Source organism: Protomyctophum parallelum, assembly GCF_964188405.1.
Source record: "Protomyctophum parallelum genome assembly, chromosome: 6".
Taxonomy (NCBI): Eukaryota; Metazoa; Chordata; class Actinopteri; order Myctophiformes; family Myctophidae; genus Protomyctophum; species Protomyctophum parallelum.
Genome location: NC_139701.1, coordinates 2,979,390 through 3,006,290, shown reverse-complemented (window position 1 = coordinate 3,006,290; position 26,901 = coordinate 2,979,390). Strand labels below are relative to the sequence as shown.

The 26,901-nt window shown below is 43.3% G+C and overlaps 1 protein-coding gene across 1 annotated transcript in view; it reads left to right on the top strand.

Moving 5' to 3' along the window:
• Positions 1–1,878: 1,878 nt before the first annotated feature.
• adgrl4 (adhesion G protein-coupled receptor L4) overlaps positions 1,879–26,901 on the top strand; it is a 29,511-nt gene continuing 4,488 nt past the window's right edge. Inside the window, exons 1-11 of the mRNA XM_083767216.1 lie at positions 1,879–1,935; positions 2,954–3,103; positions 10,559–10,708; positions 17,528–17,677; positions 18,353–18,423; positions 19,550–19,726; positions 20,548–20,731; positions 21,146–21,262; positions 21,708–21,910; positions 24,762–24,944; positions 26,056–26,259. Of these exons, the coding sequence (XP_083623342.1) occupies positions 1,890–1,935; positions 2,954–3,103; positions 10,559–10,708; positions 17,528–17,677; positions 18,353–18,423; positions 19,550–19,726; positions 20,548–20,731; positions 21,146–21,262; positions 21,708–21,910; positions 24,762–24,944; positions 26,056–26,259 (1,635 nt within the window). The 5' untranslated portion in view covers positions 1,879–1,889. The remainder of the gene's footprint in view (positions 1,936–2,953; positions 3,104–10,558; positions 10,709–17,527; positions 17,678–18,352; positions 18,424–19,549; positions 19,727–20,547; positions 20,732–21,145; positions 21,263–21,707; positions 21,911–24,761; positions 24,945–26,055; positions 26,260–26,901) is intronic.

The following is a 26,901-nucleotide window of genomic DNA, read 5'->3' as shown; positions in this document are numbered from 1 at the left end:
CGCGTGATTTCCGTGAAATTGTGCACCCACATTCCCACTAGGCCGAGGACGAAATGCCACATGAACAATTTCAACTCAGCCTCAAGGTGGCGCTATAACTGGCCGAAAAGTGTTTTACCTCTAACTGCACGGATCTGTGGATAACTTTGTATGCCAACTCCCTAGAGGCCAAGGAAAAACCTTTGCCTGGAATTTTTCACATCTGCTCATCCTGGTGGAGACCTGTGCCCAGAAGGGCACTTTTTCTAGTTATAGATTATGTTCTGCTAGTGTGATGATAACCATATGAGTCAAAACAAGTTCACACCTAGCCCGGAACACTGTCTAGGTGGTCCGGGAACTTAGGCTCCAATGCATCCAGACAGCGTGTCGCAGGTTCGAGTCCTGATCCCTGGTTAACTTTGCTGCATCCCCGAATCTTTCTCCCCATTTAACGTCTAGACTCTATAATGCTGTGTATACTATAAAAAAAAAGCAGACAAACCCCAAAATATATCTTTTTTCAACAAGTTTTGAAGTTCACACCTTGACTTTTCACTATATTCACTCATATAGAATAGCACAGAATACAAAACTCTGATGCTGGCATTCAAGGCAACCAAAGGTATGGCTCCCCCATATCTTGCAAGTATGATTGAACCCTACAAACCCTCCCGCGCACTCAGATCAGCCAACGCAGGGAAGCTGGAAGTACCCTCACTAAAAACGCCGGGACAACGCTCCACACGTCCCAAACTCTTCTCCCTTCTGGCTCCAAAACTGTGGAATGCACTTCCCATTGCAGTCAGAACTGCAGCATCACTCCCAATCTTCCGCCGTAGTCTGAAAACCCACCTTTTCAGACTCCATCATGGCCCATAGCACTTACCCTAACCCCTTAGATAGCATTTCTGTATACTTAGATAGCATCTGATACAGACTTATAGCATGTTATGTAGACAGCACTATAATTGCATTGTATATAGTCATAGCACGCCATCGTACATATGTATAGCATAGTAGTATATATATATAGTTTATATGTATAGTCTCATAATATAGATATTCCACTGTTACTTTCTTAGCTTACGCGTGTTTTATGATAAATGCTTTTTTGTGATGTATTCCCATGCTTTTGTTCTTGCTTATTGTAAGTCGCTCTGGATTAAGAGCGTCTGCTAAATGCCTAAATTGTAAATTTGTGGCTGCATTCCTGACAACAGCTTATCAAAAGCATTACCGTACATGATGCAAATCCCAAGAGATCCCACATCTGTATCAAATGCTCCAATACATTATTAGAGACCACATTAGGCCTTTAATTAACTGGTTAGACCGCAAATCACCATCATTATCAGGTGCTGAAAAGATTCCTGGATGGATTAAAAAGATGAACAGCGGACACATCTCCTTTGAAGAGAGTTTAAGATGGCCACTGAGAGAGACGCACGCACACAGGAATATGTGCGGCTTTGTGTACAGTCCTTGAGGAAGGGAGGGAGCCGGCCTTCAGTGGAGTCACCGAGGACTGATTTGGCACATGTTTACTTAGCCTACTGTACACGTTCAGCTGAGAACAATATAGCAAAATGGCTGCTGGAGTCACTATGTCAACAGTGTAAGAGAGCTCAACATGAACTCATGTCTCCACTTATGTCTTGCGTGAGCAAAATACGAAGAAACCTCCATACAGCAACTTTCTCTTTTTTCTTTCTTTTTGTATCCATTGTGGTGGGATGGTTGGTGGTGGCGTGTGCACTGGGGCTTTTTGTTTGTGAAAGCTGATTAAAGATCAGGACAGGAAGGGCCGAGTTTAGGGAAACAGGAAACCTGATGCAAGGAAACGGCCCACGTCACCAGCCAGCCCCCACAGCGTTCTGCTAAAAGTAAAATCCTGTCCCCGAGAAAGTATGGAGTCTTTACTCAAGTCCCCGATGAAACTTGTATTATTAACAGGTAAGTCAGCTTCTCCGTCAGTCTGTAGCACCGTACAACAGCTATGCTTGTAGCACGCCAGGCCTCCTACAGTGTAATGTCGTTGCTTTAGCATTTCCTGCTTTAACTGCAATAGCTTTTATTCTAAGGGAACGTAACCGATGTGCCTAGTAGTCTGTGCTATGGATGATCGAAAAATGTGCCTTTTATTGTGATCGAGACATTATTAAAAAAATGTCTACATGCCTACAGCTTAATGTACAGAGCATGTCAGTAACATTCCCAGGATTGGATTCTCAATATAGGTCAAATTGTAACGGTTAAAAGATCAAAATTGAAGATAATTACATTAAAAAAAAAGATTTAAGAAGTTATATTCAATTCAAAGAGGACTACATGACTGAACCTTATGTTGCGTTTAATTTAAAAAGAGGACAGAGGTCCCTCTGTGCCCTTAAGATCTGGTGCTTTGCCTCTGGCAGTTGAGGTTGGCAGATATACTGGCATTCCTGAGGAGCAGCGACTGTGTGCTCTTTGTGACCTGGGAGTTGTAGAGGACGAGTTTCATTTTGTTTTCTATTGTCCACTATATCATGATTTACGAAATTTGAAAAAATGCAGGATAAGAACCCAGATCTGTTTTGGATGTCTGAGTGTTTTATGTTAAATTGGTTGTTCAGTAATGAAGTTTTTGTTTTTGGAAAATTCATAGAGAAGGCATGGCAGTTACGTTGGAGAACGATGTATCCATGAGTAACTGTCTATTTGTGTATTATGTATCATTATATAATATATAATGATACATATACAAATGTACAAAATTGTACATATTATGTACAATTTTGTGAGAGTCTTGTAAGCCCGTGCGGGCTGGGCATCTTATGATGTAGGACACTTTAATAAAAACTCTATCTATCCACCATCAACATCGCTAGTCATGTTGCATAAGACGGCCCACCAGACAGCGGTTGTTAATGTTTTGTAATGACTAATCTGAGTTCCCAGAAGTTTTATGATGAATGCATTTCTGTCCACCAAGCATGGCTCTCCAGTCTGCTGGACCCATGCAGCTCCTATGACATCTGTGACTCCTGCCATCCTCTGGCCACATGCAAGGCCCTGAACGGATCAAACGACGCCTGCCTCTGTAACCATGGATACACCGGGGACGGAACCACCTTCTGCAACGGTGAGCAGAAATATTAATATACTTTTTTTTAATTAAAGGAGAATTCCATACTAAAAGGCTTTCTTACCTTTCTTTGTAGTTGTTACGTCCCCACCAAAGAGGTCCAGGTGTTATTTTGTGCAAAAGCTCCTTATTGGCTGTTTCCCCTACCATAAGCCCTAAATGAATTGCATTGGATTGAATGGGAATTGAATGGGGCTATGGGGTGTTGTGCTAATTCGCTTATTTCCATCGCTCAAAATTATAATTTCTTTGTATATATCCTCTCTTCATAATGTAAATAATATCCCAAGCGACACACTTTACTACTTATTTCGATGGAAATAAGCGAACTAGCATAACACCCCATAGCCCCATTCAATTCCCATTCAATGCAATGCAATTCATTGAGGGCTTATGGTAGGGAAAATAGCCAATAAGGAGTTTTTGCACAAAAAAACACCTGGACCTCTTTGGTGGGGACGTAACAACTACAAAGAAAGGTAAGAAAGATAAGAAAGCATTCTAGCATGGAATTCTCCTTTAATGTGTTTGCTGTTTTCTATACCTATATTTGGCTATAAGCACACTTTTTTGTGGGAGCCTATATTGTCCTATAATATTTGATTGGTAGATCATCACACATGGCACAAATATGCAGGGTTGCTCATACACGGAAACAAAGAAAATGCAACAATGAAAAATGTACCTGATGATTGCCATAAGGGAAATAATAGGTTACATTTTAGAATGGCCTTATTCCAGTAAGCAACTTTAACCCATTCTGACCTGAGATCAGATTCATACGAGGTTTCCGCTGGACACACACTGATCTGATTAACCCATTCTGACCTGAGATCAGATTCTAAAAAATGTCAGTCGTTCTTCGATTTTTTCAAAAATAGCAGACCTACAAGCTCATATCGCGCCACTCGGTGGCGCGATATGAGCTTGTAGATCTGCTATTTTTCAATAGCTAAAGCATAACATGATGCTGACACCAAAATGGGTGCCTGGTCAGAATGGGTTAATGCATGAATACTTGATAAGGTGCTCCAGAATAATAAAGCTTTACCCTCAAAGTCATAAAAATATGACATATATTGTTATGCATTAAGTATTGTTAATTGCGAGTACTCCAGAGCTGTGTTTCCCAAAAAATATATTTTCTTGGTTAACTTAACACCACACAGTGATATAAGGGCTATGCTGTAAAACAAATTGTTGCCAGATATATTATAATGCGTTCGTTTGAATTTGTTATTATTGTCTGTTTTATGGCGAGTAGGAACCTGGAAGGCTAAAAATGCTTTCTGTAATGAAATAACGGTTCGTAAACAACTAGGCTCTTATTATAACATGAAGGATTGTTAACCCATTTTGGGGGGGAACCCTTTTTGGTAAGCATTATGTTATATGCTTTAGCTATTTAAAAATAGCAGATCTACAAGCTCATAGCGCGCCACCGCGCTACGAGCTTGTAGGTCTCTTTTTCTTTTTTTTTATCGTGAAAATGTGCTTCAAATTTGGAATATTTTTTCAAAAGATCTTTGCTTCTGGAGGGTCCCTGGAACAACATATTTTTAGATGGGGGTCGGCGGCCAAATACATAATTGCTGGGGTCCTTGACATGAAATATTGAGTGATATAGGCATAGAAACATACAGTAGGTATTTCAAAAAACTGATTTAGAAGACATTTTTTTCATTCTGAACGGGCACCCATTTTGGTGTCAGCATCATGTTATGCTTTAGCTATTGAAAAATAGCAGATCTACAAGCTCATATCGCGCCACCGAGTGGCGCGATACGAGCTTGTAGGTCTGCTATTTTTTTTAAATCGAAGAGCGACTGACATTTTTAGAATCTGATCTCAGGTCAGAATGGGTTCATCAGACCAGTGTGTGTCCGGCGGAAACCTCGTATGAATCTGATCTCAGGTCAGAATGGGTTAACAAGCTTCTTGTATTGTGCAGTACAAAGATACTCAACAATAATAAGCAGAATATGTTTTATAGCGAGGCCACATCAGGACACTTGAAGATAAACCAGTGTTCTATGGTTGTTGTGGCAACACAAATCAATCGCTCCTCTGTGTGAGTTTGCCACACAGAAACCTTTTTACAGTGTTAATTGGATAAAAGAGCTAGTGAAGTACTGAGATGTTGCTTTGAACACTGTAGTCAGTGTAGTGTGTACTGTGTGTGTACACTGTGCAAGCTGTGGTTAATCCAACATCTCCCTATAATGTATAAACGCAGAATTCTAACTGGATTAACCCATTAACCCATTAACCTACAAGCTCGTATCGCGGCACCGAGTGGCGCGATACGAGCTTGTAGGTCTGCTATTTTTTGAAAAATCGAAGAACTGACATTTTTAGAATCTGATCTCAGGTCAGAATGGGTTCATCAGACCAGTGTGTGTCCAGTGGAAACCTCGTATGAATCTGATCTCAGGTCAGAATGGGTTAAGCAATTTGATGGCAAAAGGAATGAACAAAACAAGGACTAGAGGGCCTCCATTTTCGTCACCGCTAAACCCCTTATCCCTACATTTCTTTGCCTTTTTAAAAAAAAACATTTTTGAATAGTTCAGCTAGACTCTACATTGACACGTTGTGAGCTTGTAGACTGGCCATTTTAACTATTCTAAAATGTTTTGCAAAATAGTAAAGAAAAGGCAAAGAAGTTTAGGGATAAGGGGTTTAAAGCGGTGACGAAAATGGAGCCCGAGATCTATTTTTTTTTCTTTTTTTTGCTATAATATCATTTTATGTGTAGCAAAACTTGATTCATTTCACATTTCTCGTTCTGCTTTACACTATCCTGTCCATGTACGTTTTAATGTAACTTTAGACAAAATCTTTCTTCCAACTCTATTTCTTTCCTCCTTCATGTCATATTGTGTACATAGTTTCTTGGGGACATGCTCTTTGTTCTGTGGTGGTATACTGTATATCATTAATTATAAACCACAAGACTATCCAGACTCACACTTTTTTCCTATTCGATGACAAGGTGTTGGCTCCAAAAAGTCAACGTGCGTTAACCCATTCTGACCGGGCACCCATTTTGGTGTCAGCATCATGTTATGCTTTAGCTATTGAAAAATAGCAGATCTACAAGCTCATATCGCGCCACCGAGTGGCGCGATACGAGCTTGTAGGTCTGCTATTTTTTTTTTAATCGAAGAACGACTGACATTTTTAGAATCTGATCTCAGGTCAGAATGGGTTCATCAGGACCAGTGTGTGTCCGGCGGAAACCTCGTATGAATCTGATCTCAGGTCAGAATGGGTTCATCAGACCAGTGTGTGTCCAGTGGAAACCTTCGTATGAATCTGATCTCAGGTCAGAATGCGTTAATCAAAGAGAGAAAGAGTGTAGAATACCCCTTCCCTCACAGCGGTGGGTCAACTATATTTCACTTTGTCTTTCAGCCAGCATTGTTACTCTTTGTTATGTTTCTGGACTGTTTGGGCTTATAATTCCTGGAACTTTTTTTTGTTTGATTTCCTGACCCTGATCACAATCATGGGGTTGACATATTTCAAGGGCCCAAATGTAAATTAAACTGTCAGTAATATAAACAGCATAGCCGCCGTCGTGTTATTAACCCATTCTGACCTGAGATCAGATTCATACGAGGTTTCCACTGGACACACACTGGTCTGATTAACCCATTCTGACCTGAGATCAGATTCTAAAAATGTCAGTCGTTCTTCGATTTTTCAAAAAATAGCAGACCTACAAGCTCGTATCGCGCCACTCGGTGGCGCGATATGAGCTTGTAGATCTGCTATTTTTAAATAGCTAAAGCATGACATGATGCCGACACCAAAATGGGTGCCCCACTGAGTTTCTCAAATATATATATATATTTTTTTTACAATAATTAAGTGTGATGTACAAGACCTTCAAATTAAGCAATTACACTTTAAATTTAAATATTTGCACCTTGTGTTATTTTATGTTAATTGCATTACCAATTGTTCAGGTCATGACGCAGCAAGTGCCCTATTAAAAGATTGCTATTGAAAGAATTCAAATGTAGAATTAGCCACTGGTTCTCAATGGGACCATCAGGGAGTCCAAATGGACCCTTGCCAGTCTATAACCGAGTGTACAAATGGAACCAAATGGACTCTTGTTGGTCCATTTGTTTCCATTTGTGCACTCTCAGAGTTAACCCATTCTGACCGGGCACCCATTTTGGTGTCAGCATCATGTTATTCTTTAGCTATTGAAAAATAGCAGATCTACAAGCTCATATCGCGCCACCGAGTGGAGCGATACGAGCTTGTAGGTCTGCTATTTTTGAAAAATCGAAGAGCGACTGACATTTCTAGAATCTGATCTCAGGTCAGAATGGGTTAATCAGACCAGTGGGTGTCCAGTGGAAACCTCGTATGAATCTGATCTGAGGTCAGAATGGGTTAAATAAACAGATTGTTTTACAGTATAGCTTGGGCTGGGAGTTCCAGACCATTCTGAGCGCTGGTGGTCCCCGGACCTGACGTTGAGAACCAGTGCAGTGTAGCTCTGATATCTGATGGACAGAAGCTGACGGTCTGCAGAAGATCAACACTTGGTCAACACTTGCTCTTAACCCATTCTGACCTGAGATCAGATTCATACGAGGTTTCCGCCGGAACACACACTGGTCTGATTAACCCATTCTGACCTGAGATCAGATTCTAATTTTATTTTATTTTTTTCAAAAATAGCAGACCTACAAGCTCGTATCGCGCCACTCGGTGGCGCGATATGAGCTTGTAGATCTGCTATTTTTCAATAGCTAAAGCATAACATGATGCCAACACCAAAATGGGTGCCCGGTCAGAATGAAAGTTCCATTTAATTTCCCCAAACAATAAACTACAAAAGCAGTGAAGTCTACACTTAAAAAGAAAAGGACAACATCAATCCATTACATTGTGAAATTCCTGCAGGTGTTGTGTTTGTGTGCGACAACGATGGGTTCAAAGGTCTGGAATGTCAGACGCTACTAACTTCCCCCTGATGTGTATATTGTTGTCACGTTCCCATTCCGGAATGAGCAGAGGAAGGAAACCCCTTCCCGGGATGGACTTTTTGCACACACGGTGCAGTGGGGAGGAAGAGCACCGCGGTGTCCGTCCATCATGACAAGGGAACACAACAGTGGAAAGTTTTATTTAGCAGGTCACTTCCAGTAAACTTGGGGAAAATGAAGGTGCATTGGAAACGAAACTAGAGCAGCAGTTCCCAAATGACTATTAAACCTCCCCAAACGCTGATTGGAGCAAAAAAAAGGCTAGCATCTGCAACAAAACATTGTTTTTGTTTTGTTTTCATTATGTTTTTCACTTGAGGCTTAGTGATTTGTACTAGCTTTTCAATTCCTAATAATAACCCTATAAATCAAACAATGACAAACAACTGAACAATCCCAAAATGTTAAATTAACCCATTCTGACGGGGCACCCATTTTGGTGTTGTCATCATGTTATGCTTTAGCTATTTAAAAATAGCAGATCTACAAGCTCATATCGCGCCACCGAGTGGCGCGATACGAGCTTGTAGGTCTGCTATTTTTGAAGAATCGAAGAGCGACTGACATTTTTAGAATCTGATCTCAGGTCAGAATGGGTTCATCAGGACCAGTGTGTGTCCGGCGGAAACCTCATATGAATCTGATCTCAGGTCAGAATGGATTAAGACACATTCACACAATAAGCCAGAACACCATAGTCAAGGCCAGGGAAAGAACACAAGTCCAAATGCAAGTCAAGATCAAAGGGATTCTAGTCTGTCGCTGAGGGAAGTTACAGTAAGTGTTACTTGAGACCATTACCAGAATAACACAGCTGAACTGTATTTGCATTTAGTATTTTGTCAAACAACACTTCACAGTTAGGCTTTTAGTAGAACTGTAAAAAAATGTACTGAAGAGAGATCAATGTACACAGATGGCAAGTTTACTTTAGAAAAGTAATTAATTACAGAAAGCTGATTACAGTCCTACATTTTAATATAAACTAGAAAAAGTGCCCTTCTGGGCACAGGTCTCCACCAGGATAGGAATGTAGGACATTGCAGCTTGCCTTCATCTGGTGGTTGGATAAAAGGGCAACAAAAGTAAACAAAGGTTTTTCCTTGGCCTCTAGGGAGTTGGCATACAAAGTTATCCACAGATCCGTGCAGTTAGAGGTAAAACACTTTTTGGCCAGTTATAGCGCCACCTTGAGGCTGAGTTGAAATTGTTCATGTGGCCTTTCGTCCTCGGCCTAGTGGGAATGTGGGTGCACAATTTCACGGAAATCACGCGATGTGTTCATGATTTGCAGCATTTTGTTTGAAACTGAGCACTCGTTGAATGGCTCTAGAGAGACTGTGTACCAATTTGCGTGATGTTTGGACAAAATCTGTAGGTGTACTGTGCAAAAACTTGTTTTGCACAAAGCGGCCTCCTGGTGGCGCTATAACAGGCCGTTCTGGAATCCAGGGAGTGTGTGTGCAAAATTTGGCATCGACCGGGTTAACGGTGGCCGAGATTAGCTGCTCACAGACACACGGACGGACGGACACACGGACGGACGGACACACGGACGGACGGACACACGGACGGACGGACGGCGTGCAAAACATACTCTCCCCCCATGCCTTCGGCCTGGTGGAGACAATCAATTGTGGGCATGTCATAATACGCATTTGTTTTTGGTGAAAATAGGCTAACCATTGTTGAAAAAAGCCAATCATTCAGATTGGCTATTTTTGGTGTTTTATGTGGGAAGAAAGGACTTAACCCTGGGAGACCATACTAAAATGGGTTTCTCCATCATGATGTAACTATGGTTTCCATACGTTATGGCATTAATCAGATTTCAGATTTTTTTAATGCTGTACACTTATAAAAATAAATATGTAAAAAATAATTTCACCCACTTCTTTACACCTGTAAGCCTGTGAGATTCTGTAATGTAATGTTTTATGTTGTTGAGACATTTGAAAAAGTGAAAGCAAGTGACTGTATGGGACACAGAAGAGATTTTGGTCTGGAATCAAACTCAAACCTTGGATATCAGAAATACTATGTGGTACTGTACTGTACTGTACTGTATGTGTACAATAGAGAGAGTGCCAACCCCCTTGCTAAAAAAAACCCTTTTGATTGATTGATTGATTGAAACTAAACTAAACAGGAGTCGCAACGCCATCTCTCAAGTTATTGGTACAAAATACAACCCTTTATGTTGTAACTATCACACCCCCTCTCTGCTCTTACTTTCCTGTCGTAATAAAGCAAAGCCAGAAAGCGAAGGCAAAAATAAACCTTTTATTAATAATAGTTATAATTTTATTTCCAAATTGGGGTTATATCATTCTGGAATGAGGACTATTAATTTGAAGGCTGTTTTCTACAAGGCCTTCTCCTCCAACTAACAACTAACCCAGTTTATCTTCCTGTATACTGTACCCCGGTCTTACTACAGATGACAACGAGTGCCAGAATGTGACCAATATCTGCGGGGACAAGGCCAACTGCACCAACACGGTTGGCAGCTACTACTGTACCTGTGTGCCTGGCTACCGATCAACTGGACCCGACATGTTCCAGACCAACGACGGCACCGAATGCATTGGTAATGTCACACTCAGAACCATCAGAACCACTTGATTTGTTGGATAACGATGCTCCGTTGCTGCCATGCAGCCTGGAAGTATCTGGGCTGCCAGAGGCCCTTTACAGCGTTAAGGACACTGGATGATGACAGCTTTTACCAAGACTCGCCACTTGTCATTTACACCATGTACAGTACAGGAGCATGGGAATATTTACGAATGTTTGGTTCTATTTCAAGACGATTAGCATTATACATGTGTTACTATATATTCATATTATTGCATATTCATGCTAAAGTCTATTGCAATGACCTGCAGGAGTGCGTGGGCAGTACTCGTATGGTTTTGACTTGGTGGCAAAGGTGCAGAGACATTTTGACAAGTGCAGTGGCATACGTAGTAACAGTAGTGAGTGACACACACGGTACTGGCATAGCAACACATCAGATGTACAGTACAGGTCCAAGAGACAGTGCGAGACACACAGTAGACAGCAGACCATACAGTATATATATCATTATATGCATTTAGACATCTGTCTTTAGTTACAGCGCATATCCAATATGGCACAATCTTTTCCTTGTGAACCGTGTATGTAAGTCTGCATGGGTCTTAACACATTCTGAACGGGCACCCATTTTGGTGTCAGCATCATGTTATGCTTTATCTATTTAAAAATAGCAGATCTACAAGCTCATATCGCGCCACCGAGTGGCGCGATACGAGCTTGTAGGTCTGCTATTTAAAAAAATCAAAGAGCGACTGACATTTTTAGAATCTGATCTCAGGTCAGAATGTGTTCATCAGACCAGTGTGTGTCCGGTGGAAACCTCGTATGAATCTGATCTCAGGTCAGAATGGGTTAAACCTGAAACGTTTACCCGTCCCTAGCCCACTCAATACAAATGCTGATTCATGTAAAGGATTGTACTATCAGGTCCTATATGAGCTCAACTACTGTAGGTTTAGGTGACCTATTGTAGGCGATCCTCTCAATACTGTACACCCATACAGTATATATATATCACTATACTGTATGCATTTAGACATCTGTATTTAGTTAGAGCTCATATTTAATATGGCACAATCTTTTCCTTGTGAACCGTGTATAAGTCTAACCTGACGCTGCCAGATCCAAGAAGCTTGCTACACAAATTTGTTTCACAGCTTATTGGGATCTGGGATCGCGGAAGCAAATTCGATGACGGGGCTGTTCCTTTTTTTCAAGATACTTGGTAGATGATTGGATGGGACCGTCTGTCTATCACCGTGTGGGCGTGCAAACACAACCAATCATATTGACGTGTCTATATAGCTTCACATCCGGTTTCGCACATATCCCGCCCTTAGCTCACGCTGATTGGTTCGGTACGGAACGGATTTGTCAGCTCAACTCCCTGAGTGATCCCAGATGAGTGCTGTGTTGGGGAACATGGTTACCCAATACCGCCCCCATCTGGCAGCGTCAGGTTAGTATAAGTCTGCATGGGTCTTCAACCTGAAATGTTTACCCCCTACCCCACTACAATACAAATGCTGATTCATGTAAGCCTTAAATGACAGTACAATCCCTTACATTGTAAGGGATTGTACTACCAGGTCCTATGAGCTCAACTACTGTAGGTTTAGGTGACCTACTGTAGGCGATCCTCTCATTATACTCAATACTGTACACCCATACAGTACCGTTTGAAGAAACGTGGGGCTTGTTTCTGTATCCTTAAGTTAACATATTTTACTGCACACTGAATCATATTCACTGCACAGTACACTGTACGAACAGTAATAGTATAAATCTGTAAGAGTGTGGTCGATTTACACGTTTCGACTTGGAAGTACAATTCCAAGTAGAAACAATAAGTAACACTCAAAATTCATTCACTATTGAATAATTCTAAAATATAGCGGACCCATTCTTTTTTTAGTGTTTTCTTTATTTCCTCAATTAATCGTTGCCAATTCACCCTAAGTGTGTATAGTCCCTGTCTCTGCCAAGTTGCCAACCCCCGCTTGACGGAGACCACATGTCTCCTCCGACCACATGGAATCACAAGCTGCTGAATTATGTTCACCTGGGTGTGAGATACTAGGAGCTTCACTGGGAGGGCACAGCGTTTGAGATACTAGGAGCTAAACTGGGAGGGCACAGCGTTTGAGATACTAGGAGCTTCACTGGGAGGGCACAGCGTTTGAGATACTAGGAGCTAAACTGGGAGGGCACAGCGTTTGAGATACTAGGAGCTTCACTGGGAGGGCACAGCGTTTGAGATACTAGGAGCTAAACTGGGAGGGCACAGCGTTTGAGATACTAGGAGCTTCACTGGGAGGGCACAGCGTTTGAGATACTAGGAGCTTCACTGGGAGGGCACAGCGTTTGAGATACTAGGAGCTTCACTGGGAGGGCACAGCGTTTGAGATACTAGGAGCTTCACTGGGAGGGCACAGCGTTTGAGATACTAGGAGCTTCACTGGGAGAGCACAGCGTTTGGGTGTGAGATACTAGGAGCTTCACTGGGAGGGCACAGCGTTTGGGATACTAGGAGCTTCACTGGGAGGGCATAGCGTTTGAGATACTAGGAGCTTCACTGGGAGGGCACAGTGTTTGGGTGTGAGATACTAGGAGCTTCACTGGGAGGGCACAGTGTTTGGGTGTGAGATACTAGGAGCTTCACTGGGAGGGCACAGCGTTTGGGTGTGAGATACTAGGAGCTTCACTGGGAGGGCACAGCGTTTGGGTGTGAGATACTAGGAGCTTCACTGGGAGGGCACAGCGTTTGAGATACTAGGAGCTTCCCTGGGAGGGCACAGCGTTTGGGTGTGAGATACTAGGAGCTTCACTGGGAGGGCACAGCGTTTGAGATACTAGGAGCTTCACTGGGAGGGCACAGCGTTTGAGATACTAGGAGCTTCACTGGGAGGGCACAGCGTTTGGGTGTGAGATACTAGGAGCTTCACTGGGAGGGCACAGCGTTTGGGTGTGAGATACTAGGAGCTTCACTGGGAGGGCACAGCGTTTGAGATACTAGGAGCTTCACTGGGAGGGCACAGCGTTTGAGATACTAGGAGCTTCACTGGGAGGGCACAGCGTTTGGGTGTGAGATACTAGGAGCTTCACTGGGAGGGCACAGCGTTTGAGATACTAGGAGCTTCACTGGGAGGGCACAGCGTTTGAGATACTAGGAGCTTCACTGGGAGGGCACAGCGTTTGAGATACTAGGAGCTTCACTGGGAGGGCACAGCGTTTGAGATACTAGGAGCTTCACTGGGAGGGCACAGCGTTTGAGATACTAGGAGCTTCACTGGGAGGGCACAGCGTTTGAGATACTAGGAGCTTCACTGGGAGGGCCCTGTGTTTGGGTGTGAGATACTAGGAGCTTCACTGGGAGGGCACAGTGTTTGGGTGTGAGATACTAGGAGCTTCACTGGGAGGGCACAGCGTTTGGGTGTGAGATACTAGGAGCTTCACTGGGAGGGCACAGTGTTTGGGTGTGAGATACTAGGAGCTTCACTGGGAGGGCACAGCGTTTGGGTGTGAGATACTAGGAGCTTGACTGGGAGGGCACAGCGTTTGGGTGTGAGATACTAGGAGCTTCACTGGGAGGGCACAGCGTTTGAGATACTAGGAGCTTCACTGGGAGGGCACAGCGTTTGAGATACTAGGAGCTTCACTGGGAGGGCACAGCGTTTGGGTGTGAGATACTAGGAGCTTCACTGGGAGGGCACAGCGTTTGAGATACTAGGAGCTTCACTGGGAGGGCACAGCGTTTGAGATACTAGGAGCTTCACTGGGAGGGCACAGCGTTTGAGATACTAGGAGCTTCACTGGGAGGGCACAGTGTTTGGGTGTGAGATACTAGGAGCTTCACTGGGAGGGCACAGCGTTTGGGTGTGAGATACTAGGAGCTTGACTGGGAGGGCACAGCGTTTGGGTGTGAGATACTAGGAGCTTCACTGGGAGGGCACAGCGTTTGAGATACTAGGAGCTTCACTGGGAGGGCACAGCGTTTGAGATACTAGGAGCTTCACTGGGAGGGCACAGCGTTTGGGTGTGAGATACTAGGAGCTTCACTGGGAGGGCACAGCGTTTGAGATACTAGGAGCTTCACTGGGAGGGCACAGCGTTTGAGATACTAGGAGCTTCACTGGGAGGGCATAGCGTTTGAGATACTAGGAGCTTCACTGGGAGGGCACAGCGTTTGAGATACTAGGAGCTTCACTGGGAGGGCACAGCGTTTGAGATACTAGGAGCTTCACTGGGAGGGCACAGCGTTTGGGTGTGAGATACTAGGAGCTTCACTGGGAGGGCACAGCGTTTGAGATACTAGGAGCTTCACTGGGAGGGCATAGCGTTTGGGTTTGAGATACTAGGAGCTTCACTGGGAGGGCATAGCGTTTGGGTGTGAGATACTAGGAGCTTCACTGGGAGGGCACAGCGTTTGAGATACTAGGAGCTTCACTGGGAGGGCATAGCGTTTGAGATACTAGGAGCTTCACTGGGAGGGCACAGCGTTTGGGTGTGAGATACTAGGAGCTTCACTGGGAGGGCACAGCGTTTGGGTTTGAGATACTAGGAGCTTCACTGGGAGGGCATAGCGTTTGAGATACTAGGAGCTTCACTGGGAGGGCATAGCGTTTGAGATACTAGGAGCTTCACTGGGAGGGCACAGCGTTTGGGTGTGAGATACTAGGAGCTTCACTGGGAGGGCACAGTGTTTGGGTGTGAGATACTAGGAGCTTCACTGGGAGGGCACAGCGTTTGGGTGTGAGATACTAGGAGCTTCACTGGGAGGGCACAGCGTTTGGGTGTGAGATACTAGGAGCTTCACTGGGAGGGCACAGCGTTTGGGTGTGAGATACTAGGAGCTTCACTGGGAGGGCACAGCGTTTGAGATACTAGGAGCTTCACTGGGAGGGCACAGCGTTTGGGTGTGAGATACTAGGAGCTTCACTGGGAGGGCACAGCGTTTGGGTGTGAGATACTAGGAGCTTCACTGGGAGGGCACAGCGTTTGAGATACTAGGAGCTTCACTGGGAGGGCACAGCGTTTGGGAGTGAGATACTAGGAGCTTCACTGGGAGGGCATAGCGTTTGGGTGTGAGATACTAGGAGCTTCACTGGGAGGGCACAGCGTTTGGGAGTGAGATACTAGGAGCTTCACTGGGAGGGCACAGCGTTTGAGATACTAGGAGCTTCACTGGGAGGGCACAGCGTTTGAGATACTAGGAGCTTCACTGGGAGGGCACAGCGTTTGAGATACTAGGAGCTTCACTGGGAGGGCACAGCGTTTGAGATACTAGGAGCTTCACTGGGAGGGCACAGCGTTTGGGTGTGAGATACTAGGAGCTTCACTGGGAGGGCACAGCGTTTGAGATACTAGGAGCTTCACTGGGAGGGCATAGCGTTTGAGATACTAGGAGCTTCACTGGGAGGGCACAGCGTTTGAGATACTAGGAGCTTCACTGGGAGGGCACAGCATTTGGGTGTGAGATACTAGGAGCTTCACTGGGAGGGCACAGCGTTTGGGTGTGAGATACTAGGAGCTTCACTGGGAGGGCATAGCGTTTGCGTAACATGCGATTCCTCCCAGTTCCACGTCCTAGTTCCACACCCTGCTAGACAACCTGTAGGGGGCACTAGTGCAGCAACAGATATTTCCTTAATTCCCCTGCTGACTCCCTACCAGCAGATATGGCCAACTGAGTCAACTTTGGCACACCAGGCCAAGCTGGAAGCACTGTGGAGGAATTTAACCCCAGTCACTGTGCCCCCCTCGGACACATGGCTAGGTCTTTTTTAGGCCAATAATGACCCCTTAGCTGAGAGAGATGAAGCAGTTGACCCTCCTTTATTATATTGAATAAAAGTGTCTTGCAGATTAGATTTCAGAGATAGCTTCATGAACTTGTTTGACGGCTCTATCATTGTGTAGTGTTGTGTTGGATTCATGTTAATGTGTACTTTCAGACAGTTAGAGATACTGAAAAAAGATTTGGCGGTCCCCCTGAAGCTAATTTGAGGATCACCATGATCTCTAGTAGAGGATTAAGGTTACCATTTTTTAGAAATATTGCACGAATCAGAGCCTATGTGTCCTTGGACGATGCAAAAACGCTAATCCACGCCTTTGTTTTTTCTCGGCTTGATTACTGCAATGCACTTTTTTCAGGACTGCCTAAGAAAACAACTAACAGATTACAACTTGTCCAAAATGCAGCAGCCAGAGTTTTAACTAGAACTAAGATGAGAGAACATATTACTCCAGTTTTGGCATCACTGCACTGGCTTCCGGTTGTTTTTAGGATTGATTAAAAAATTATTTTACTTGTCTATAAAGCTCTCAATGGTCTCGCACCTTCCTACCTACATGACTGCCTGCCTAAATATGTCCCAAACCGCCCGCTAAGGTCTTCCACTGCTGGCCTGCTCGCTTTGCCTAAAAAAATGGCAACTAAAAAATACGGGGAAGCAGCTTTTTGCTTCTACGGGCCGTCGGCATGGAACAAGCTCCCACTGTACCTTCGTCAGGCAGCCTCTGTAGACATTTTTAAAGCTCAGCTCAAGACCCACTTCTACAACATTGCTTTTAATTGATCTTTTATTTTTATTTTTTATTTTTTGTTATTCATGTCATTACTGCTTGTTTTTTTTTATGTCGTTGCCTTGCTTTCTTTTATTCTCCATTGTTCTGTAAAGCACTTTGAGCTGCATTTCATGTCATGAAAGGTGCTATACAAATAAAGTTTTATTATTATTATTATTATACCTACTATCCCAGTTAATATGCTTTTGAATATTTATTTTCTCATTTTGAAATGGCACTCTTCACCTGTGTCTTTCAGATATTGATGAGTGTACAGAAGAACAGGTGTGTGGGCCTTTCTCTCAGTGCCATAACACAAAGGCATCTTTCTACTGCACCTGCCAACGAGATTACGTCCCCGATTCAGGCGCCAAGTACTTTCATCCCGACAGTGGTGCAAGGTGTAAAGGTGGGTGCACATACAGTACAGTACATGCATGCATAACATTACGCAAACAAATGCACAACACACACACACACACACACACACTGCAACATAAACACACACATATGGACAGATTGGACACATACTGACCTGCACATACAAATGTACACTAAAACACACTACAGTAAATCTCTCACGCACGCGAGCGCACACACACACACACACACACACACTTTGTGTATCATTTAGTCAACATAGGGCTCTATTTCTCTTTCCCGTCTGTATCCAGCACTCACACATGCATCTGTAGATGCTTACGTAATCACTGACATTCACACACACACACACACACACACACACACACACACACACACACACACACACACACACACACACACACACACACACACACACACACACACACACACACACACACACACACACACACACACACACACACACACACACACACACACACGCACATGCACATGCACTAAAAGGTTTGCCCCATGACGCAATGTGTCAGGTAAACGGTGAAATTCTAAATCTGACATATGATTATCAGTGGAATCCGTAAATGGCAGCCGTGACAGCATTGCGATGTCCTTTCTTTGTACTGTATAGAATTCCGAACAATCTAGTTGCTAAATATCAAAGAATCAGTTCTGATTAATTGTTGTTTGTTTTCATTATTCCCAGAACATCCCCAGAAAAACTGCCATGACAGCACCAGATGCGTCACACAGACGGTGAACAAGACCCTTGAATATGTGAGAAAACCTCTCTTCTGTTGTAGCGGTTGGAAGTGCAGGGACCCCCTGGAGCCCTAGACGGACTTCCAGGGGGTCCCCAGGAGTGGAACAGTTTCATTTCCCTATTCAGATCTGGTATCTGCCCAGTACAGTACCTTTACTACAGTTGAGTATAGATAGACTGTTTAGAATTGTTAATGTGCACTACATATAATCCAACTATAAATGAAAATCTCTATAAAAAGTATTTTCAAATGGGGGGTCTAATCTTATTAATACCTATCAATTTGGGAGTCATTGACATGAACAAGTTTGTGATTCACACAAACATGTTCACAGTGTTTGAGACAGCAGTCTTTGAGCAGCATGGTATAGAACCAAACAAAAGAAAATACGTTCTGACACTGCCCTCTACTGGCAGGAATTATGTTGGGCCTTAACACTGACAATGATTCCTTTCACTTTGCGGATCCCAGAAAAAGTATATGTACTATAATGTATGGCCACGCAGATGGAAACTATAAAGAAGTTCAATGCCATTGTAGTAATTCTGCCTTTTTTTTGGACGCATCAACATCTGTAGAGTTTTATTCCAGCACGATACACATCTCCCTCTCTTTGGGGAGGTCTGCATGTCTGTTGAATTATTCAGATTTAATTCAGTCTTATGTTTGTCCCCTGGGCAAAAGTAGTCCTTTTTGCCAAGCCATTATGGTAGGAAAAAGGACATGCTCTCGCAGTTCATGACCTGCCCGGTTTAATGAGGTCTGAACAAGAACAACTCGAGTCGCGGCTCGAAGAATGTAAGACGCTGATTAACCCATTTTGGGCGGGCACCCCTTTTGGCGTTAGCATCATGTCATGCTTTAGCTATTGAAAAATAGCAGATCTACAAGCTCGTAGCGCGCCACCGAGTGGCGCGCTACGAGCTTGTAGGTCTGCTATTTTTTGAAAAATCGAAGAGCGACTGACGTAGAAACATGAATTTTTCAGAAAAATGTCAGGATGTAGAAGACATTTTTTTTAATCTGATCTCAGGTCAGAATGGAAAACTGTCAGGAATGTAGAAGACATTTTTAGAATCTGATCTCAGGTCAGAATGGGTTAAAACAAAACTGCCTGTGTTTGATTCTGATTTCTGAAGATGAGCAACATGACAGAGCCCCAGCGTCTGTTGGGGGAGATCGCCAAGCAGACGTCCGGCGCGCTGACCTCGGTGGAGGTGATCTCATACGTGGAGGCCTTATCTCTGTCCACGGCGCTGCTGATGAGGAGGCGAGGGGGGGGGAAGGATACGTTCATCCTCAACTCCACCCTGACTGTAATCTTCTTTTTTGTTTACTGTTCTTGGTCACATACTGTACTGGCGTAACGTTTTGGAATGCTGCCTCGCCCCGTGATTACACACATTGATTTAAGGTTTAGGATTACCACCATGCATCAAATATGATTATACACATTGAGAAGTCTCAGCCCGGGCTCTCTGATTGGTCAAAGATGTGCCGATCATTTCCATAAAGCAATTTGTTCTATTCATTGCTACGCATATATACCATTTTAATTAGTGGATGACATTTACAACTTTGAGGAACTTTTACATGACTTTTCACACATTTTAAAATGTCTTCAAAACTATGTTAAGAACATTTTGTTGCCAATACTTTTGTACTTTTAGTTCGTTTTTCAATCAGTAGTACTGCATACACTAGCTTAAGATTGTATGAACTAATACCCTTGTAGTTTACTGCTCTATGCAATTTACTGAGATGGTAATGGTAGGCCTAAACGCTATGTTTTCCTTTATTCACTCAAAGAACATTATATATACTATATAGTTAATATGCCAACTTATTATATATACCAGTGAAAGGACGGGACTGCAGTCTTTGGCCTGCATATATATATATATATATATATATATATATATATATATATAAAATACTTCCACAAACTATATTCAAGATTAAAAATAAAACAATAATTGTCTTTGGATAGGGGCTCCATAACAATACACTAATGTTACGCTATATAATATTATGTGCACGTACACACACACGCATGCACGGGTGCGCATGCTATACTTAAACTCACACTTTTCCAGGAGGGTTATGTTATCTTATTATCCCCTTGTTTTCCCGACAGCAACTTGTGAACGCCGTGAACAACTTGGTGGAGAAGGACGAGCTGGTGTCCTGGAGCAGGATGAGGGCGGAGCAACGGGCTCACACCATCACCAAGCTCCTCCACACCGTGGAGGAGAGCGCACTGGTTCTGGCCAGCAGCTACGACACTCCCACCGAGCTGGAGGTCAAAGCCAGCCAAATGGGTCAGTTCGGACACTTCTCACAGCCGTACGGGCGATATTAACCCATTCTGACCCGAGATCAGATTCATACGAGGTTTCCACTGGACACACACTGGTCTGATTAACCCATTCTGACCTGAGATCAGATTCTAGAAATGTCAGTCGCTCTTCGATTTTTCAAAAATAGCAGACCTACAAGCTCGTATCGCGCCACTCGGTGGCGCGATATGAGCTTGTAGATCTGCTATTTTTCAATAGCTAAAGCATAACATGATGCCATGACACCAAAATGGGTGCCCGTTCAGAATGGGTTAAATTGCCATTTCTGATGTTGCCCTGTCTGATTGTGGTGTTACGTACGTGCGTTTTGGTCGATTGTCGTTTTTCATATCCTGTCATCATATAACCCGCTCCCCCCCCCCCCCCCCCCCACAGAATTGAAGCTCTTCACCTTTGATGTTGTGCAGAAGAAGAAGCCTACGCTGTCCGTCTCCATGGGAGGAGATCATATAAATATAACTCCAAAGTCTACAACGGAGGAAGTTGGAAATGGTAATAATTAAAACATAGCTGGGGTGGCTAGACAGACAGACAGACAGACAGACAGACAGACAGACAGACAGACAGACAGACAGACAGACAGACAGACAGACAGACAGACAAGACACTGTACTAAACAAATCTATTAATGTGGACACTGTCGACAAAGACACAATATAATCTGTAGATTAGATAGATAGATAGATAGATAGATAGATAGATAGATAGATAGATAGATAGATAGATAGATAGATAGATAGATAGATAGATAGATAGATAGATAGATAGATAGATAGATAGATAGATCGCTGAAGCTCAATTACTCTTAATAGCTCTCTCACAATGTCTGACAAATACAAAGTTTGATAAAAATCCAAAAAGTTACATCCCCTGTGCCCATACAGTATGTTCTTCCCCTCCTCCTCCTCCTCCTCCTCCTCCTCCTCCTGTCCGTCAGGGCGCGTGACAGTGGTGTTTGTGAGATATGACAGCATCGGTGACATCCTGACTCCGGGCACTGACCCAGGTGTGACTGACTACTCGCACTCTGCCGCGGCGACAGGGGAAATCACTGTCAACTCCCAGGTCATTGCAGCAGCCATCAAACCCACTGACGTGTACCAGCTTGACCACATCACCTTCACTCTGAGACACAATGAGGTGAGGTTTTACACATAGCACTCAGGGCTGACTACATCGATTTTGTTTTATATCCCCACACTCCCTGTACAGCAGAGCTGTACATAATAAGTTACTGCAAGAGTCCACTTTTTTTCCCCACATATGCTTGCTGAGCCAACACTGTAGTTTTCCTTCCACCCCAGGAGAAATTGTACGGGGTAGGAGAGAAATCAAGTTTTTTTGCTCTCTTGTTTCGGCTGCCATCAATTAGAAGGGGATGGTCTCTTGACTAGTCCATTGAGAGACATTAGGGTTTTCTCTTACGATGCACTTATTTGCGCCTACCTCTTGTAACAATCAACAAAGTCTGTAGCCCTAGAATGTCTCCGTTGTTACATACAGTTGGCACAGTATTATATACATACAGGAGCCATAGATCCCTTGCGACCGCTCCTGGTAGAAATGAAATATCGGCGGCATAAATGTTGATAAATGCTCCTTTTGTACTCACCCATTAAATAATTCCAAAGAGTGAAATAGTGTCCTCTAGTTTTATATCCATGTGAAAGTTCTGGCACAAAACGTGCATTTAGCAGGGGAGCAGTGAAGCCAATAGTGTCTGAAGCCAGTAGGAAATCCTGACTTCCTGAAAGTTCATATAATGGCCTGTTGTGGCGCTGTCTGTCATTGGGCCCAAAAAAACCCATAGCTCCATAGAGGTCCATGTATTTGGGCTCAACTTCACCTAGACTGCATTACCTTAATAAACATGGTCATGAATACTTTCTGATTCCAGTCACTAGTTTAAAGTCTCATTTCTCATGTCATAATATTCTTTTTGGAAAATGATGGTCCCATTTATTAAAAAAAATACCATAAAGTCGAGTATGTTCTGAGGGGTGTAGGGCTACCGTTACAGTCTATGATCGGGATCCACCCCCCGCCCGAGTCAAAATAAATACCAACGAAGAAGAAGGGAGGAAGTCCCGCCTCGTTGTCTGGGCCAGCCAATGGGCCAGCTGGGCCCAAACGGATCTAGAAAGATGGCGATTTACAATTCAAGGACTGACAGGCTTCATCTTACGTCCATTTCTTTACAGTCTATGGTATTTATTTAGTCAATTATCTCCGCTTTTTCACGACGTGCACACGGACGACATTCTCTCCGGGCAAGGGCCCGGAATGACAGCTGGACTGAATTTACCAACAATTCCTGTTGATTACCACAAACGTTATCACCAATTGACCAGGGAAGCACAAATGTTTGGGTCACACAATAGGCAGTTGGTGTGATTAATTTACCCAACAGCTATCTCAATGCACCTGCCAATTGTGTGTCCCAAACATTTGTGCCTCCCTGGTCCATTGGTGATGATGTTTGTGGTGATCAGAGGAAGTTTTGATAGTCCAGCTGTCATCCCGGGCCCCTTTGCCCGGAGAGAAAGAGTCTGGGGTGCAGCTCGTGGAAAAAGTGGAGATAATTGACAAAATACACGTTTTGTGCCAGAACTTTCACATGGTTATGAAACTAGGGGACACTATTTCACTCCACGCCTTTGGAATTATTTAATGGGCGAGTACAAACGGAGCATGTATCACATCACATGCCGCGCATCTTTTCATTTCTACCAGGAGCGGGTGCAAAGGATCTATGCCTGTGATACAGAATTCACACAGTATATGAATGATCAATGATCAATGATCACAGACATTCTAGGTCTACAAAGTCTGCAGTAACTTTCATGGGACTTTTGTAACGCCGCTCTGTACATTAACCTTTTTATGTAAACTAAAAGCGAAGGATCCTTGTATCTTCTCCACTGCTTTAGCCCAATCCTAATTATATGTGCTGCCTGTTACAGCTCATATATTATTAGGATTGGGCTAAAGCAGTGGCTGTATGATGTCATTTGTAAAACATGTTATCTTGTACTGCTCATGCTGCTACCAAGTTTAGAACTTTTTAATTAACTATTAACTATTTTAATTAGAGATCATAATACAGTAATGAACTGTACTAGTCAAATTAAAATCTATTCCTTAAGTTATTGGACCTGTGGGGGTCTAAGCTTGGGGTATTGTTGCTAATTGAATAACTTATTAAATGTTCCATTGTTAAGCTGAGTCATCATGGCTGATCTAATGGGCCAAAGCTGGACCAGTATTCCTTTAATCCATTTTGGGGCGGGAATCCCTTTTGGGTGTTAGCATTATGCTATGCTTTAGCTATTGAAAAATAGCAGACCTACAAGCTCGTAGCGCGCCACCGAGTGGCGCGCTACGAGCTTGTAGGTCTGCTATTTCTTTTTTTTAATCGAAGAACGACTGACATAGAGAAACATAGCTTTTTCAGAAAACTGTCAGGATGTAGAAGAATTTGTTTAGAATCTGATCTCAGGTCAGAATGGGTTAATTACGGCAGGCTCAGCTAAGTTGGACACAAAGAAGAGGAAGGTTAAAAACGGGAACTTCTGAAATTAAACTGCTATTCTATTCAAATAGCTCTACTATATACTGTAAGAGTGGGTACACACATCCCCAAACAAACCGCAGGGCTCCAGTATCATATTATGTAATAAATGCACCATAGGAAAAAAAAGTTACTATTTCTATTGTGCATTAAATGCGCTTTGGGGTGATCTGCCGTGTGCAAACTGTATATTCTCTCTTTAACTCGTAGCGCGCCAGCTTGTATGTCTGCTATTTTTGAAAAATCAAAGAACGACTGACATATAGAAACATAGCTTTTTCCAGAAAACTGTCAGGATGTAGAAGACATTTTTTTTAATCTGATCTCAGGTCAAAATTGGTTAATATATTTAGCATTGTTAAAATTGCCAAAAGATAATGAAGGCTTTTTTTCATTCATTCTCTATCCCTATACCAAAAGGCTATAGACGCCATGGCTGAGCTGACGACGTGCGCCTTCTGGAAGTACGACCCCAGCAGCCTACAACAGGGCCAGTGGGCCACCCAGGGCTGTGAGCGAGTCCAGGCCAACAGCACCGCCACCACATGCTCCTGCAATCACCTCACACACTTTGTCATCCTAATGTCCTCGGGGCGGGCCAACGTAAGTGGCCATGTTTTAGAAATATTATTACAGTTGCTCCGTTTTCACCGAGGCTATAATAATAGTAGTGGCTGCGTTGCCGTTGCCTATCATCTTGATTTGTCTTGTTTGTTTCTTGGTTTTTATTTGTTTAACCCATTCTGACCTGAGATCAGATTCTAAAAAATGTCAGTCGTTCTTCGATTTTTCAAAAATAGCAGACCTACAAGCTCGTATCGCGCCACTCGGTGGCGCGATATGAGCTTGTAGATCTGCTATTTTTAAATAGCTAAAGCATAACATGATGCTGACACCAAAATGGGTGCCCGGTCAGAATGGGTTAAAAAGGTTGGCTGTTTAATGCATAATTTATACTTTGGGTTGTGCACGCCGACACCAGCACGCAACTAATAATTGTAAGGCGTTAGATTAGAAGCCTTGTTTTTCTCGTCTTATTGGTGTTTTATCACTTTGTTTACATGTGATAATTGTGTAAATAAACTAATAAAACCACCAAAGTCACATTAAAAGTCACAATGGTTCTAAGCCAAGTAATAACTTCACAATGCTATGCATTCCTATAGCTTGAAGAACTGCTATTTTTGAAAGGGTTGGAAAACAAATTGGGACAATGCTTTCACATTTGGTAGCCTAATTAATATTTTGATGCCAATACTTTTGGACTTTTAATTAAGTCATTTTGAATTACAGGCCTTTTATTTGACTATTTTTAATAAATCGGTTCAGTTCAGTTAACCCATTTTGGGGCGGGAACCCCTTTTGGTGTTAGCATTATGTTATGCTTTAGCTATTGAAAAATAGCAGATCTACAAGCTCATAGCGCGCCACCGAGTGGCGCGCTACGAGCTTGTAGGTCTGCTATTTTTTTTAAAGTCGAAGAACCACTGACATAGAAACATAGCTTTTTCAGAAAACTGTCAGGATGTAGAAGACATTTTTTTAATCTGATCTCAGGTCAGAATGGTAAACTGTCAGGATGTAGAAGACATTTTTAGAATCTGATCTCAGGTCAGAATGGTAAACTGTCAGGATGTAGAAAGACATTTTTAGAATCTGATCTCAGGTCAGAATGGGTTAAAAAATATTCCTCCACTGCTTGTGTGTGTCTCAGTTTGTGGCCGACGCCAACGTCCTGACAAAGATCACCCAGCTGGGGATGATCATCTCCATCATCTGCCTGTCGATGTGCATCTTCACCTTCTGGTTCTTCAGCGAGATCCAGAGCACCAGGACCACCATCCACAAGAACCTGTGCTGCAGCCTCTTCATGGCCGAGTTCATCTTCCTGGTCGGCATCAACTGGAACACCCATAAAGTAAGTTCAGCCAGTTCAGTGAGGGCAGCGGTGGTGGCCGAACGGTTTGCGGAGCGGTCTTGATATCGTGAAGGTCGCTATAGTTCGTATCCCCGGACCGGCACGTTAAAATGACCACCGCTGAAGTGCCCTTTATGGACAAGGCATTGAACCTCTACCATGAAATGTTCTATGAGCAGGGCCTGGCTGTAAACAAGTTCTTGAGCTTAGTCCAGTTACCCTGCAGGGTAAACATAGTACCTTACCTTTCCTTAGTCCAGTTACCCTGGGTAAACATAGTACCTTTCCTTTCCTTAGTCCAGTTACCCTGGGTAAACATAGTACCTTTCCTTTCCTTAGTCCAGTTACCCTGGGTAAACATAGTACCTTTCCTTTCCTTAGTCCAGTTACCCTGGGTAAACATAGTACCTTTCCTTTCCTTAGTCCAGTTACCCTGGGTAAACATAGTACCTTTCCTTTCCTTAGTCCAGTTACCCTGGGTAAACATAGTACCTTTCCTTTCCTTAGTCCAGTTACCCTGCAGGGTAAACATAGTACCTTACCTTTCCTTAGTCCAGTTACCCTGGGTAAACATAGTACCTTTCCTTTCCTTAGTCCAGTTACCCTGGGTAAACATAGTACCTTTCCTTTCCTTAGTCCAGT